General features: G+C 33.2%; 1 protein-coding gene across 5 annotated transcripts; it reads right to left on the reverse strand.

Annotated features, from left to right (window-relative positions):
- Nucleotides 1–4,082: 4,082 nt before the first annotated feature.
- Nucleotides 4,083–9,365, reverse strand: LOC149540094 (transcription factor bHLH30-like). 5 transcript variants are annotated; one of them, XM_089801290.1, is made up of 6 exons: nucleotides 9,114–9,365; nucleotides 8,548–8,903; nucleotides 8,181–8,228; nucleotides 7,141–7,942; nucleotides 4,526–5,001; nucleotides 4,083–4,382 (listed from the first exon to the last, which is right to left on the reverse strand). In XM_089801290.1, exons 4-6 carry the CDS (start codon nucleotides 7,744–7,746, stop codon nucleotides 4,217–4,219), a joined length of 1,248 nt encoding a protein of 415 aa, XP_089657416.1. In that variant the 5' UTR covers nucleotides 7,747–7,942; nucleotides 8,181–8,228; nucleotides 8,548–8,903; nucleotides 9,114–9,365; the 3' UTR covers nucleotides 4,083–4,216. The 5 variants fall into 5 exon arrangements, with proteins under 5 accessions (XP_089657416.1, XP_089657415.1, XP_089657414.1 ...); XM_089801289.1 differs by lacking the exon at nucleotides 9,114–9,365 and having other exon boundaries at nucleotides 8,548–9,080; XM_089801288.1 differs by lacking the exon at nucleotides 9,114–9,365 and having other exon boundaries at nucleotides 8,181–8,352; nucleotides 8,548–9,080.
- Nucleotides 9,366–17,613: the final 8,248 nt, after the last annotated feature.

Raw genomic sequence — 17,613 nt, forward strand, 5'->3', positions numbered from 1 at the left:
TCCATGTTATGAGGAAGGGACTTTAGATCAATAAATAGTTATGAAGACTTTCAAAGACACTATGAAGGTAATCAAAGAAGAGGCTAACCTCACAGTGACAGATTTTACTAGGGTTGTGCAAGTGGAGTCTATGCTCAGTTTGTGTACATCTCAACTTCCCAACTATGCAAACAAGGTCAAAAAATGAGATGGGATAGAGGCATGTGGAAGATGAGGATATTGAGCCTAAAGAGCCCTAATACAAGTGTCATTCAATAATTGGTGAATGCATTCCAGAGATGGAAGCTGACATGTGGGACTATTGGCAGAGATGAGAAGAATGAAGAAGTGGAGAATGGTTCTCCCAACTAATTAGGCTCTATTTTATGCTTCTTGATATGCTAAAACTTTGGGAACATGTGTCTCTTGTATATTGTTAGTTTTTATAACTGTCCTAACTAGAGGCAAAAGGTCCAATTTTTAGGGAGATCTCCTAACAATATGAAACTATATACATGTTGAACCAAACTTGGTTAAGGTTAGAAGTAGAGACTCAAGGGGAAACTATATTGATCTGAAACTAGTAGTTTTTACTCTACTTTTTTGAAACAAGTTGAACTTGACATGATATACATACACTATGAATGAATTTTATCTTAGTCTTTTGAACTTTGATTATAGCATGAGATGTGATGGTGATTTGGATATTTTGAATTCATGAAAATAAACTGAATATTTCTTTGTGAATATTTACTTTCATGTGCTAGATCGTCTTACCATTATGAAAGTGTTAATTGGTAAGGTTCAATTGTCTTGTTTAGTAAAGTATTTTGATGATTTTCATGAGAATCTAGAAATGATGTGTTGTTTCTCTTTATTCTTGATATTAATTTGAGATCATATTTATTATGGCCACTTATCTAAGAATAAACTAGGCTACCTTTATACTTTCTAGTTAAAAGTATATTTATTTATTTGAATAGGGATTCATTGTAAATCTAATAAGGGAGTTGTACCTTATGAAATTTAGAGGGAAGCAATCATCATATGCTTACCCAACTGCAGTGAACTTATTTTGTTGTCAAAAGAGGTGATAGGGTCAATTGAAAAGAATATTAGAGAGGAGACAAATTTGTTCACCAACAAACATGTATATGTATTGTGCATATGATCTGAATCAAAATACTTCATAGGATAATTAATTTCAAACAAAAATTAATGATTAGGCAAGATGGATGAAGTGAAGGCTTAGGTAGAGATTTGATTTGGGTATTTATATAAAGTGGCATATAATGTAGAATTACATGAGCTGTAATTTAATAAAAAATTCTTCATGCATGGTTTCCTCCTATCACATGGTCCTTTTATTAATGATATTTAGTACATTTGTACTAACATGTAACAAAATCTCACATTAAATTGGGAGATTTCTCAAACATGTATCATTTTTCAACCTTGCAACTTCTATAAAATCATATGATAATATCTTTTGAGACTTGTGATTCTATTCTTCTATTTTATTTTTTTCAATCTTGTATTTTTTTCTTACTTAGATAACCTAGTGACCATAATCTTCTTGGTTTTCTCCAAACTTCTCTAATCTCTTTTAAATCTAAGGCTTCTACAAGCTCCAATTCTTCACAACCTTCTTCCCTGATACAACTTTTCAACATTAAAACTAGACAAAAATGACAAATTGCATCTAACAAAAACATGCATTATGTGTTCACTTTCTCACATCATGATTCGCCTCAATATAGATGTATTTATAATAACTTTATTAAATAGTACAAGATTTTTTTTTTTAGAGGTCATAAGCATAAAAAAATATAGTTTATTGCAACATAAAAAAGAGAGGGAAACTTATAATATAAAAAATAAAACATGCTAATATTTTTTTAACAAATTAGACAACCTATGATAGTGAGGACACACAAATTGGTTGATTCACATTAGTTAGGAACATAAATTTGATCATAGCTAGAAAGAGAACAAAATATATTCTATAACATTCAAATATTTAAGATAAAATATCCATAATTTTAATTAGATAGATTGAAAATTCATTTTTAAAAACTAAGCAATGTTGGATTAAGATCTTCAAATTTAAAATGAGATCAAGATACATTAAATAAAAACCCATCACAAAAATCTAATTCATAGTGAAAATTTTCCATAAAGAAAATATTAAAAAAATATAATAAATATGCAAATTAGTTAAATACAAAAATTTAACTCTATTCAAATACTAAATAATGATATATCAAGATGATTACTTGTACAAAAGTTTACAAGAATTCAACTCTACCATGCCAACTAGAAAAATGTAGCTCAATATATCATGGTACACACTATTGGGGTATCTCATTTACTTAAAACTTGCATTTTTAAAATATTGAAATATTTTACAAGTCTCTTATGTGTATTATTAGGAAATATGTTTATTTCATTATTATAATGATTGCTTGTTGAATGGTATATCTATCATTATTACAACATGTACAAAGTCTTCCGTTTTCAATATAAATTTCCTTTGTGTTATCATATCATTAGAAGCATGTGACACATTGTTTGGGAAACCATATTTTTACTAGTTTTAAGGAATTATTTAAGAAAATTTAACTAATATTAATTATCATAGGTAATATTAAAATTATTGCAAATTAGAATAATTTTCAATTATGTCTTATGTTAAATAATTAGAAAGAAATTATTAGTCAAATAAATAATAAATTTAAGTTTTGATGGTTAGATTTAAATGGAGGGAAGAAATTTTAATAGCATACCTAATAACTTTTGAGATATATAATACATAATTATAAACTGTTATAAGGTCTTATATCTCTACATATATAAGCAAGGTCTATGATGAAGTACAAGATAACTATCTATAATCAAAATAAAAAATAATATGAAATGATAAGAAACCAAAAGTTAATAATAAGATATGGCTCTTATAAGAACTTAAGTTATATGAATGGAAACAAAGCCACATTTACACAAATATTCTCAATCTCCTAGAACTCTTAGTTGACTTTATTTGAGAATATTTATAATATTGATTTGCTAAAAAATATTCAATGTTAGTAAGATACACACTATCTCATCTCGGTACATTTTAATAATCTCTAAATTTATATTAAATAATAATAATACGTTAAAAAATAACATCCATCACTAAAAACATCTTGCATAGAGAACTACTATCTATATACATAGAACACAATATTTTAAAACATTTATACAAGATCAATGTCCATTACTACTTTTAATATTATTAGACCTATTCTTCTTAAATTCTTTAGCAAAATAAAAGTTAATCCAGAATGCCATCAAATCCCGTTGATCCTTGAAATCAACAATTTTCTTATCCACAAGAGATGATTTTAGTTCCCCTTTGACATGTTCATTCGTTGTCTATTTGAATGGCATATTCATCTGCACTGAGATGAGGTTGTTTGCTTTGATAATTATGATTCCCAAAATATGATGATACCAGCTGAACGTTTCAAAAGCATTACACACTCAAACAATCATGGCAATCAGTGGGAATCCTAAACGACTTTGACATAACGAGTAAGTCCTGTGCTTTTTTAATAAGTTGACAAACCATGCACATGAGCCCAACATAGCTTTGTGGCACTGGTGAAGTACAAACGCATGAATAACAGGAAAAAAAAAAGTTATATTTCCACTGGAATGCAATATATTCGCTCAAGTTAAGGAAAATCAAAAAAGTAAACCCACATAAACTTGTTAGCTTTTCTTTTCTTACGTAGATAAGCAAGCACAAATAGTTCTCAATAGACTATGATCCACCAGTAATGATGAAGTAGTTTAGTCAACTGCCCATCAAATACACACCAATTATGCTCACAACAGTGAAAGCATTGTGATTCATTCTCATTGCATTCCACCCATTTATGACACAAGAAAAACAGATGGGAATCTTTAGCTTTTATGTTTTGTAACAATAATGGTGATGATGGTAATGTAAGAGAATCAGTTTATGCTATTTAACTTATCTTTAGAAAAAACTAGATAAAAACAAAGGTGGATGTCATGCTGATAGCTATGGCCATTACAGACATTGTACTCCAAAGTGTTTTGAAAGTGTGGTTGCTATTTTTTATGAAATATGTACTGGTAATGCAATACAATAGGTATACCCATCAAGAACAGTTCAATGGAATTTTGGAAAATGACGAATGCAAAGAAGTTTAGTAAAACAAAATTTCTAAGAGTTGGAAGAAAATGAAAATTTGAACTCATCTTTTTGTAGCTGAGAATAAGCTACTGGTGAGATGTGTATGTATACCACTTGTATCGCATCAAACAAAACATCTGAAAGCTCCGATCTTTGTAATGGCCGCTGTGTAGGACGTAGTAATCTTCTCCAGCATCTATCACAAGAAAACATGTTAACGACAAATGAATCGCCATTAATGATGACAACGAAGTTCTTGTGTTAGATCTGCTTTCTTTTGCAAAACTGATATATACAAAATTTCTGGTGGCTGTTTGAAGTAGAGTGTGTTAAATTTGCCTGTGATCAAGAATATGTATGGAATTGAAAGGATTGAGGCGTTGGCGTTTGTTTCCAGGCGGTGAATCCTCTGAATTTGGCCTCTCCATGACAGCTTTGAGAGCGTCTTGAATGCAGGTAAGAGATGGCGGAGGAAGGGCGGGATTGTTGTTATTGTCATGTTGGTAATGGTGATTCTGCTGATTTTGCTGATCTAGGAGCAATACGTTGTTTACTCTGCCGCCAAGCGTGGTGATTTCGGCTTTGAGAGTGCGCAAATTGAGTGTTGCGAGAGCTTTGATGAGATCTGATAAAAGATCTGGACGATCGTCGCAGCAAACTGAGGCCTTTATCAGTGATTTGTTCTCTGGATCGGAATCTACTGTAACTTCGTCTGCTTCAGTTGGCACAACGCTTCCTTCAGCAATTTCTGCGGCTTGCCGCTTTAGGTCTTTTACATGGTCTATCACCTCTGCCAGCAATGAAGCCTTGTCCGTCTGCAAATCAAACAATATCAAGAATCAGAATTTAAATCGATGTAATATTTAAATATTTTCAGTAGTAGAATCTCTCGCCGAGCATTTTAAGAGTAATTATTTTAGATTTGGCTTTCGAGTGCCCGCAGAAATGGCGCCTTTCAAATATTTCATTTGAAAGCCGTGGTGAATAATTGCAGTGGCAAGAGTAACGACCAAGATGAAAATTTATTGAGGATTTAAAGAGTAATTTCGCAAATTTGGCTTTCCGAGGCTCGGCTGATATGGCGCCATTCAAATATGAAAGCTTTAGTAAATAATGGCGACTGGGAGACTCTTTGTTAAGAATATTAAAGCTTCAGGGTTTGGTACATTTTTGCAAGAGATAGAAACCTAACAATTGATTCTCTTTTCTGCAAATCTGAGGTTAATATTGGAGGATAATAATGATAAGTGTACTATTTATCGTGATATTATCGAGATTCCACTGTGTCGAAAACGAGTTTCTTGAATGATTTTTAGGTTCAGATACTCGAGGATTCAAATTTTGGAAAAACATGATGTTGAGTTTTGAAATAAATGTCGACAACTGCAACGCGCTTCGATACAAAAACTTAAAAACAAGGACTGAAAAGTTGCACGCTTGCAGACGGATGCTAAACAACAGAAGTAAATGGGATGGAGAATCGGCTCAGAAAATTATTCATTTTGCCAGGAAGCTTTTGCTTTCAAACCTTTGCATAGCGTCTGACGTTCATTTGGAAAGATCCTACAGGTAAAAGTCAACAAAAAGCCATTGAAACTATTTTTTTTAACACAATATCAGGTTTCCTCGACTTTTTTGAAACGGCGGGACAGAGAAATTTTATAACGATACGAACAATCGATTTCTCTCGAATGATGTTTATGCTTCCAGGCTTGTACGACTCTCCGACCTAAATATTCGAAGATGCAGACGGAACAAGAAATTATATAATATGTTCCATATTTCCATGTCCGTGCGTGATAATACTAGAGCCTGACACGAATGTTTTCATGTTCAGCTCTAGAGATACCGAATGTTTGAGTATGTTCAGAGCTTAGCAGACAAACGATTCAGCTTCATTCACATTCATTCGCCGCACATTTACAGAGGACCTAGGGACCCCTGAAAATTTTAGGTTTGCTAAAGAAGGCAGCGTTCTGATTTCGATGTATTTGCCTCTCGGGAGACAATCTAGGAGTGTTGAACCTAATAAAGTTGAAAAGCTTCAGAAGTTGAAGCTATGAAGTTTAGCCTCGGAAATAGGAAAAACAGACTGCAGAATCTGCAACTTAATAGAGTCCGTTGAAATGGTTTACCGTACAAATAAAATTGTTTCAACGGCTTCTCACCTTGACACTGCAACGGTATTAAAAAACGCAATTACTGCTGCGAAATGATCCGTTTTCTCTTATTTGCTTTGCATTCTTCGTCTATTTTCGAAAATATGTACAAGCCTGCGGGAGAATCAAAAGCTCAAGGCTGAGAAAAAAACATAGAAAATATATTTTAGCTGTTGAGTTACGAAGCCCTGGACATAAGTAGGGAATTGCAGAAAGCTTTGAGGTGAGTACACTACTAAAAGTTGTCCTTTTCCTTGTATTTTTAGTGTTTGTTAAAGGTTGATAAATTTGCAGGCTTTACAAGAAATGATGTTCTTACTCCAGCCTTCTGTTTATGCGCATCAAATGAGTTTGAAAGGTAACAGAAATGAAATTTGAACTCAAAACTCGAAAATATAGCAAATTTGTATATTTAGCCGGACAATCCTTTGGCACATATTTCGAAGAAACTCGAAGCCGGACAAACTCACTGGTTTAGGTAAAGCTTTGAGGCAAACGGCCAGATTATCACTTCTGGACACGAGAAATTTCCAGAAAGATCAGACAGGAAGGAAACGATGAATTTGCGATCATTTTGCATGCATTTTTTGAGCAGTTTAAACCTTGATAACTTTCGCAGGATTGCACGATATTTAGGTTATAAGCAGTGGCAAAATCCGTTCTCATTTGTACCTCAGGGTATCTAAATCCCTGAAAAATGTACAAGATTTGTCAAAGTTGAGGCTAGAAAAGGAAAAATCACTCACCTACAACATATTTACTTGTGGTTTGAAGAATTTGAAGAAATTTGTTTACCTTAGTAGTGTTCGGGAGCATGGTTCGCAGAGTAGCGAGATGAGTATTGATCCTCTCACGTCGCCGGCGTTCTGCTTCACTGTGGCTCTTTGAAGCGGCCAAGGCTTTGGCGTCAATGATTTCCTGTGGCGTCATTTTCACGTTGGACATTTCACCGGTGAGGTTGAGGCCGCCATGGCCGTAGCCATCCATGAGCATTCCCGAGGGACCGTTGGACAAAAGCATAGGAGAAGAATCATGATGATCATGAAGCACAACGCCGCTTTTTCTTCCATAGACAGAGCTTTGTCGCAGGCGATCGTAAGGAAACTGCAAAGGACCGCCATGAAACCCTGAAAAGGAAGATGAAGAAGAAGGCGCTTCGTTATTTGGAGCCATGCAGGAAAGCAGCGGGGGATTTGACCACTGGACCGGCGGCACCACGGTCCACGGCATGGAGAAAGGAGTGCCTTGAACTCCGTTAGTGTTATTATTATTTCCGTAGCCAGACATTGACGAAGTAGTCGAGCTCGTGGATTCCGCCTGAAGTTGACGAAATAAATTTCTTCTCTTCTCTAAGTCTGTCTTGACAGCCTCAAATATTTTGCCGCACATTATCGGCGGCATTCAAACCCTAAAATATTGAAATTGTAGTCAAGCGAAGGAGGGCGGTGATGCAAAGCAGATAGATCTGGAAACGCTCCAGCGATTCGAGCTCTAAGTTTCTCTGAGCAAAGACTGAAGCGGACATCCATTCGCAGCCGCCTTTCACAGACGCATTAGAAGAAAATCTTCCGCTTCACATCTACGCCATTTCCACCGCCTAGACACAAAAGGCATGAATAGACAAAGCTTCAGCATTAAATGAAACATTTAATCTGAACAAACATCAAATCTTCGTTCACAGTAAAAGCGTTCTTAAATAGATAATCCAGTGAATCTGCTGATCTGTAAAATGCTCGCAAAATGCAAAGAAGTTCTGAAAAAACTCATTAACTTTAAAGCTTTAGACATTCAACAAACTTTGAAGCGCATCGAAAATGAGAAGCAGCCGAATTTACCTCGAAGCAATTTGCAGATGCATGAAGGTTCATTCAGCTTTAAGAACTCTGATGAAAAGGCACAGTAAAAAGTATTTCAGCTTTATCTGTTCTATCTATCAAGATACAGATATGGAGTTTATTTTGCATTTGCACATATCTTCAGCCCTCAAATCTACCCCATTTCCACCGCCTAAACCATCAGAAAAGCAGGAAAAAAGAAAAGCAAACAACCTCAGTATCAAAATCTCGCAAAAACATTATTTCTTCCACAAAGCAAAATTAGCAAACCCTCTTTATCCCAAACCACCGATTCATCCAACTTTCCAGCCCGAGCACCCCCGATTTAAGAAAAAAAAGCTTCAAAATGCAGCGTCATAATACTTACCTGGACAACAAAATTCCGAAACCGCTAACAAATCCGGGTCACCCGAATATTGTTTCCTTAAAGACTGCTCTTTTCGCGGCTCGCACGAGGAGGAACAAACACAACAAAAGCAAATCTGCACAGATAAATCGGTTTCGAACTCTCCCGGGGCTCGATCTCGTGACCTCACGCTTATTTAAAAAGCGAAATTTCTTCGCCCGCCCTTCAACAAATTAATGCCGACATTTCTTCTACCATCGGTTACACTCATCATCATCACCAACACAGAATCCCCGAAATATTCTTCCAACACTCACCAAAACTGAGATTTTTAATTCATGGGTACTTGCAAACGAAACGTGTCGATTCCACCATAGCTGTAAAAACCAGCAAAATCATCAAAAACAACTTTCAGAAACTCAAAATCTACTCCGTAAACAGATTGAGAAACACTTAAAACCCCTCGGACTCCATTAGATTCTTTATTTTATGGGCAGATGGCATGCGCAAAAGAAAACGAGAAGATGATTTCCATTATTACCATTAATTTCTCTGTCTGAAAGACTGATTAATTTCCTCCTAAATACCTGCGATTACACCGCCGAGGAATAACTAATTTCAAAGACAGCGACTATATTTTTCCAGAACGGCCGTCAGGTCCAGCGTCAATACGGTTCAACGGCGCCGACTTTTTCACTTTCGCATTCTTTTCCGTCGGCCGCACCAGAGCCAATTATTTTTTCAAAAAAAAATTCACAAATGATTTTTTAAACATTTTTTCTAGCTTTTGGCCACCTTTTTATTTTGACTTAGAAATAAATTTTTCCCATGCCTTTTGCCATGCCTAGGGAATTGGTAAAGGCTGTTATGGTTCATTCATGTTCATGAACCCATGGGGATTTCAGAGTTTTATTCAGCTAAGGTCTCTTTACAAGTCAATGTAACATAGGACTTAACGTGGGGTGGACCTTTGTTCTTGACACTATGTTGTTTGCTTAGTCTTAGGGTTTTGTTTTAAAGTCAAGTGAATAGTGGAAAGACTTTGGGCCGTCATTCTATCTCATCATTTGTTTTCATGTCAACTTGTGTAGTCCCCATCATGCTTAGGTTTGGTTTGATACATTTTAGAGACAAAGCCTAGTGGAAGACCTTTATTATTCCATGTAATGAACCTTCTAAATCATAGATTCATTGATTAACTTCATAATCGCATAGCCTCATGTACAATCATTTCAATTATCAAACTAATAAATAAGTTTTCAAATTTCCTACCATGTGGGCCTCCATGACTTCCCCTCACCAACAAATCTTTAAAATTGTATTTCTTCTTATGTTTTATGATGTGTCTTGTGTAAAGGAACTTATAATCCATTGCATCTGGAAAAGTTGTACCTATGTTCTTTCTTGTTCTTTCAATTGGAAATTAGTGAGCTACCAAAATATAGATAAATCCATAGATTATTTGTTCAATTGAAAGGGAAGAAATAATATTAAGAGGAATAATGTAAGATGTATGCATTTAAATTAATATGGATATCTTGAATACGTCTATCTCTAGAAAATGTTGAGATATATGCCTTGTATATATACAATTGGACTTATAATCCATCTCATTTGACATAGTTGTACGCATGTTCTTGTTGATCTTTCATTTCAAAATTTGGTAGACTACCAAAATAAATCAATTTATAGATTTTTTTAGTTGATGGGTGGGTAATAATAATAATAAGGAGAAGCATGTAATATTTATTATTTAAATAAATATAGACATCTTAATTACATCTATGTAGAAGATGTTGACCTATGAGTCTCAAATCAATTATCTATTTTCAATTACTTAAAGTATTTCTTAAAAAATAATCATTTAAACTAATAATATTTAATGTAAAAAGATGACCCGTGCTCTCGCTAGTTTTTTTTTTTCTCTCCCTTCATAATTTTCTTCAATTTTCTACATTTTCCATTATTTTGGATTGAAATGTTATGACTATTCACCATCTCATTTCAAAAAGACATAACTTTTAGTTAAGCGTTTATATTTTATGTTTATTAGTTTGTTTTAATTGTAAGTTATATCTGTCAATATATATTTTTATATTTAAATTTGTGATAATTTTTAATTGATTCTTCAAGTTCTATGATAATTGTTTGATAAAATTGTATTCAATTTTTTTAGTCTACATCATCAAGTATATCACATCATTCTATTTTTGTTAAGGTGTTACACAAGGTATTTTAGTTGGACATGAAGTCATGTTTTATTGGTATGTAGTGTGTTGTCACATAATTTGTTATTTTTGGATATAATGAATGCATATCAGTTAATTATTAGTAATAAGAGTCAACACTAGCAACCTCAAGGTCATAATTAATAGTGTTATAACATGAATGACATTGTACCTTCACAATCCATAATAATGAGATAATATTATTTCTAGATTTTACCATATACTAATTTTTAGTGAATAAAAATCATTATGCAATCAAATACCCACAAACAATATCAACTCAATATTAGACTATTACAAATCATCTCCAAAAAGAAAAGATAAACTTTTCTCCTACTCCTATGAACTAGGTTGATTTTCACCCAAATCTACAATGGTTCTATAGATAATGTGAATATAATTTGTGAACAAAATATGCTTTGCCATTTTACAAATCATTGCTTCAGCTTGAAGTTTGCAAGGATTCAGATGAAGGCTAGCTTATGGCTCATTCTCGCATTCCCATCAAAGGGTAGAAGCATTTCCCCTCAGAAAAAAAATTAAATTACCAAGTAAGAAATTGATTTTTAAATGGCTTTGGCCCTCTATAGAACAAAGAGGAGGTAGGTAGAAGGATATCCCTAAAGCGCCTCTTTGATCTAAAGGAAGGAAGGATACCCTAACTTAGAGACCTAAATAAACTATTAAATGCAATAGGGAAATAATGAAGCAGGATTGAGAAGAAATCCATCACTTATATTGTGTAGTTGGAAATGTCCAAAGGAGATGCTAGGATCAAGTCCATTTTTCTCGGTGGACGAGTCCTGGGATGGAGGTAAATCATAAAGAAAATTGGTTAAAAAGTTTCCTAGGAAAGCAAATAAATATAATATTAGTAATGGAAAATGAATTCATTTATTTAGCTTTTGACAATTTAGATCTAAGAGACGAGTCACTGTATGGAAATACTTTAGTTTTTAGTGGATATCCTTTAAAATCTCTAGAATGGATCTCCTTTTTTATCCCAAAACATTGGTGACATTTGAAGTAGATAATTCTATCTTACTTCCCAATCTTTCTATTGAATTCTTGGTTAAAGATGCGCTTAGAATAATTAGCTCCTAATCAGGAACATGTGTAGGATTGGTAGAATCAGATTTGGTAGCCTCTACCCTAATTATTATAGTTAAAATATATGTAAATATAATGGATTTCAAAACCCTAGATTTAAAGGTTAATGGAAAAGTATCTCTATTAAACCAAAACTTGTTGAAGGTAATCTTCAAAGTAGATCCAGATCAAGCTATGACACGACCTCATATTGATGACAATCAAGAGATCTTAGGGAACATTCAAATTTTCTTGAATAATGAAGGAGTGGGATTCATGATCCACCTTAGGGATGAGATAGAGGAAGGGGTAATTAGGGATTTCCCTCCTTGCATCAAATTGATTATTATTAGTTTGAATCAAGATGAGGAAGTATGTCCTCCGAGCGATTTACCCCTAAAGGTAGCAAGACAAAGTAGACAGATTACAAAGGAAAGTAAATATATTTCCTTCATTATGGTTCACTCACAAGAACCCTCAAGTGAAACTTTGGTGAGAAAGGAAGCGAAAACTAATATCTTAATAGAAGCATTGAACAATATGGTAGTTGAGGATCTAATGAATCAGTTTATTGATGAGATTTGCGATGATGAGGGGTATGTTACAAATGTCTATTTTGATTTCTAAAATTTAGGAAGTAAACAACAAAGAAAGGGAAACAAGTCCCATCAACATCAAGGTTGGTCTAGAAGAGATAGTTATGAATTTTTCAAGTTCTTTAGGTTTAGGGGTTATCCTCCAAAGTGGAGGAGGTCTATATTGTGAAAAAGTATTAAGAAACTAAGGACATAAATCCTTGAGAGAATTGCCCCAAAAAGATGTGATAGCTAAAGGTCAGGTCAAACTCACTGATATTCTTAATGCAGGGAAGGGAAGATCCTTTCCTAGGCACCATGAATGTCATAAATTGGAATGTTAGGGGTCTTAATGCCCCTAACAAGTAGCGGTTCCTAATGTGTTGCATCACTAACATAGAAGATGATGTCAATCTTCTTCATGAAACAAAACTTAATAGTGAATAAATGGGAAAGTTTAAGAGACCTTTAGGTTGGCGGGAGGTAAGAGAATCCCTAGCAAAAGTGCCTTATGGAGGGCTTACCCTATTTTGGGACCCCAAAAATATTTCTATCTCATCTATCAAAATTCATAAAAGCTAGATGAGTGGAACAGTGAATGGTATCAGACCTGATTTCCCCTATAAGATTTTTAATTTCTATGGTTAAATTTTAAACAGGTATAAATTTAGGCTATGGGAATAATTGGAAGATAGGTTATTATTAGACCGAGAAGGTATGTCCATTCTAGGAGGATATTTTCAATACTAACCTTCGATCCTTGAAAAAAAGTAGGGGGCAACAATTCCCTCTTAGCGAAATTAAGAGGACTTTTTAACTAGATCAACAAGCTAGGATTATTAGAATTGGCCAGTTCTAACAACACCTTTACATGGAACAATAGGAGAAAAGGATTTTGTAATATTGCAGAAAGATTAGATAGGTTCTTTTGTCATGGAGACTTGTCATTTGTCTCTATATCATTCCAGATGGAAGAAAAACCAATATCAAGATTAGACCACTATCTTGTTGAGCTAAAAATCTTAGAAAATTAGCACCTTAGCAATTGTGATTTCAAATTTGAGAAAATGTGACTCAAAAATGAGAACTATATTAAACTAATAAGGCAATGGTGGGAGGAAACTAAGGTATCAGGAAAAAAATGTTCCAAGTAGTTAGCAAATAAAAAATTATCAAACACAAATTAAAGGAGTGGAACTCATAATTTTTTGGTAATATTTTTGAGGATAAACTAACTTTAGAAGATAAATTGGAATCCCTCAATAAGGAAATCCTAAAAAAATAGAATCGGAATGATAGAGTTCCTAGAAGAAAATAAGCTAATGCAACAATATGAAGAAGATCTTGCCAAAGAAGAGCTCTTCTGGAGACAAAAATTGAGGGAGATATGGTTAGAAGCTCAAGACAAAAACACAAAAAAAACCACAATACTTGAAACCAAATAAGAGTGATTAACTAAATTACTTCCATTAAAGGAATGGATTATAATACAAAGAACTCCTTTGAGGAAATAAACCTTAAAGCAATTTCTTATTTCAAAGGAATTTACCAGAATGGAATGAGTTCTAATTTATCTTCCCAACACATTATTCTTTAAAACATCCCAAGAGTGGTCTCTAAGGAACATAATAAGCTTCTATTGCAAAAGATAACCAAACCAAAGGTTGAATCATCCCTTAAACAAATGAATCCAGATAATTCGCCTAGACCAAATGGTCTTCATGCTTTCTTCCTTCATAAATGTTGGGATTTCATTGGAGATGATATTACAAAGGCCTTGGAAGGAGTTAGGAACTCAGGATAACTATTGTGTGAAGTCAATAAGACCTTTATTGCATTAATACCTAAGAAGGATAGTGTAGATTCTTTCAATGACCTTAGATCCATTCCTCTATGTAATACTCTCTATAGGCTCTTTACTAAAATTTTGGCCTGGAAACTTCAAAATATACTATCTAATGTTATTAGTGAGGAAAAAATAGGGTTTGTCCCAAGAAGATTGATATATGATGGTTTTATTATAGCCCAAGAATCTATTCATTTGATCCAGATTATGTTACTTAAGTGGTGTTAGTTCCTTACTTATTAATGCGTCCATTTTAATCAAACAAAAAATAATCACAAAATAATGCTCCCACACACATGTTACAAATTTGATCACAAATGAACTTACTACTATATGTAATTAGCCTAGGCTTGAAAATGTTATGTGTTTCTACTTGAGTCTAGGCTGTGGGTCTTGTTCAATTAGTGAGAGCTTCATTTGGTAGGCAAAAGGTCGTGAGATTTAAGTCTCTCATATCCCACATCGTACCACAAGGCATGCTTTTGATAGTAAAGTAGCCAAAACTAAGGGCTTGGTACCACAAGGGCATGTTGCACCAATACCCTTTCGTTCACATTGAAAAGTTTATGTTTATAAAGGGCTACCCGATTCTTGTAGTTGAAAAGAAAAGAAAAATTGTACTTGAATTATTCGTAGATGTCTAGTCATAAAACAAAAGTTAGCATTTCAATCCGATTACAAGCAATAATTTATCAACTTAACATTTGATCTAATATATTTGATGATCATAATCTTATGAAAAACATAAGCATCATAATTTATAGCTATAAATATTTGATAAAACAATAAACATAATAAATATTATACTTTTATAATTCGTAATAATGATCAAGAATATAATAAATATAACATTAATATTTTTTAATCACCCTTAATAATGTATCAGGGAAATAATAAAAAACCTAAAATTGTACCAGTTTTGTAAATATTTGTATTTAAAAAATCTAACAATTTTTAAAATACAATAATAGATTTTCCTTTTCATTTTGGGTTCAAAGACTACTGGATATGAGTTTTTGGAGTAAGGAACCCAACTTAGGCTATAAGAAAGTAGTTGAGAAAGGTATAGATGAAGAAAGGTCCTTATCAAAGGAGGCAATTCAAAAGGATTCAAAAGACACAAATCTTGGTAATATATTATTCTTAGACTTGTGCGTTTGTTTGTTTTCTTCCCATAAAAATACCTTCACTCATTTTGTCCAATTGAAAAACAAATAGGAGATATTGGCTTAGACACGGTACATTAGAATTAGAAAAAGGTGCATGTGTGGAGCTCTTAAAACCTATTTATTAAGTCAATGTACCATATCGAAAAAGTATAGTGCTTATATTTAAAAAGTATGACATAATATGACATAATAATTACCATGCGTTCTTCTCATGAGCACACTTATCTAAAAACATAAGATATTCTCAACGATAAAGAAAATAACGTCGATAATAACAATCCTTATCCGCGGATATTTATGCACCTACACATAATGAATAATAACAATAATTTATAGTGGATTATTTTTTAATTGATTTTATATTATATTTTATGTACCTAAAGTGTAATTTATAAGTGGTAAAGAGAAAATCATCTATTGCCGTGACCCCGCGAAGAATTTATCCATCAACATTGTTTCAATTATCTTTTATAAAATAGAAATGAAATAGGAGTAAATGAACTTACATTCGTTCATTTCAATTATTGGATTTAAAAAAAAATAAAAATAAATAGCAACATTTTTGCAATGTATAAATAATGTATTTTTAGATCTAATTACTTTGCACTACATTGTATTAAAATTATTTATTAATAAATCTTATAAAGGAAATAATATTGTATCATAGTAAATTATGTAATTTTAGTTTTAACAAATTATATGCATTTTAAAAAAAATTAGAGGAAAATACTACATAGTTTTAAATAAAATTATCTTTTATTATCAGTTAAATTTAAGTAGAAAAAATTGTATGTTAAATTTTAAATATAGTAATTATTTTTTATAGTACATTTAATTTAGTAAACAAAAATAAAAATCATATGGTGTAACCTATAAATGTTTGTGGTGTTGTTATATGATAGACTTGAACTTAAGGTGTCATGCGACATTTAAACAAAGCTCACATGTGTTCCTCCCTAGCATTTTGGGCACAAATTATCATCTATTGATTTAGATTGCCTTTCAAATTTGGATATTAAAGTATCTTTTGTTGTCACTTGAACTTTATGTGTGCCTCCCAAAAAAATGATTTGGGTTAGGGCACATCAAGGGGATTCCAAGGCTTGGGATCATGATCCTCTTCGGCCACGGTATGAGCTTGGAGGCAATGTCCTTTCTTCGGTGGGAATAAGGATCTTATCAAGGGTTAGAGGGATGAAATTTGGTGATTCTCATAACGAGAGCAAAGAATTCCATGCCAACTACCCAACAACTTCCTACTCCTCCACTCAAAGTGGTGTTGGGCAAGGAGGTCGAGTTTGTGATATTATATAATGAAGATTTCTTTATAAGCATGGTCTAATTGGTAGATTTAAGGGTTACTAGCCAAGTCTTCTTCAACTTCATCAACGAATCTTTGCAACTTGGAAACCCATTATGAAGTATGACATTAAAATTTATCCTTGTGCAAGATCGGTTTCTTTGTGATGGTCTTTAAAGAACAACTCTTTACTATTAATAATGAAACTTGGAGAAGCGCCTCCTATTGCTAAAACCTTATTTCTAATTCTTTGACCCTAATTCTCTTGAATTTGTTATTACAATTTTGGTTTGATTTCTATTTGAGATAGTTGGAGACTCTTTAGGGAGATTTATGGGTGTTGATGAGGGTCCTCAATGAATCTCCATACAACCCATGCTTGGGCATTGATTGAAATGAACACCACCAATGATATGTCTACAGAGCTCTCCCTCCATACTCCTAGTAAATGTTGGAACTAGATCATTGATTATGAAGGTATTCCCTTCAATTTTTATAGATGTTAGAAGGCTAGTTACATGGTTTCTCTTGTTTCAAGAACAAGAAAGATAAGTAGGCTTCCACTTCATGGTTGAGGGTTGTCTCTTCTCAATACTATTATATTGAAAATAAGGTTTCTTGTCAAGAGAAGAATAATGTGGCCTAGGAGATTGTGTCTAATATAGATCCACCAAAGTGGGGGGTTGATACTCTTGATCCCTCACAATACCAGGTTACACCTTTAAGCTAATTATTGGCTTCTACCACTAGAACCACAATTGGCTCAGTTGGAAAGTATCAAACTTTGTGAAGACATAAATTTTGTCATTAATGGAAATACAATCAGATGGTAAGGTCACTTGGAATTACATTCATTTTTTATTTTGGTTTAATAAGAAAA

Source organism: Cupressus sempervirens, chromosome 9 (assembly GCF_028749045.1).
Source record: "Cupressus sempervirens isolate cs-2001-9-10 chromosome 9, ASM2874904v1, whole genome shotgun sequence".
NCBI classification, from domain to species: Eukaryota; Viridiplantae; Streptophyta; class Pinopsida; order Cupressales; family Cupressaceae; genus Cupressus; species Cupressus sempervirens.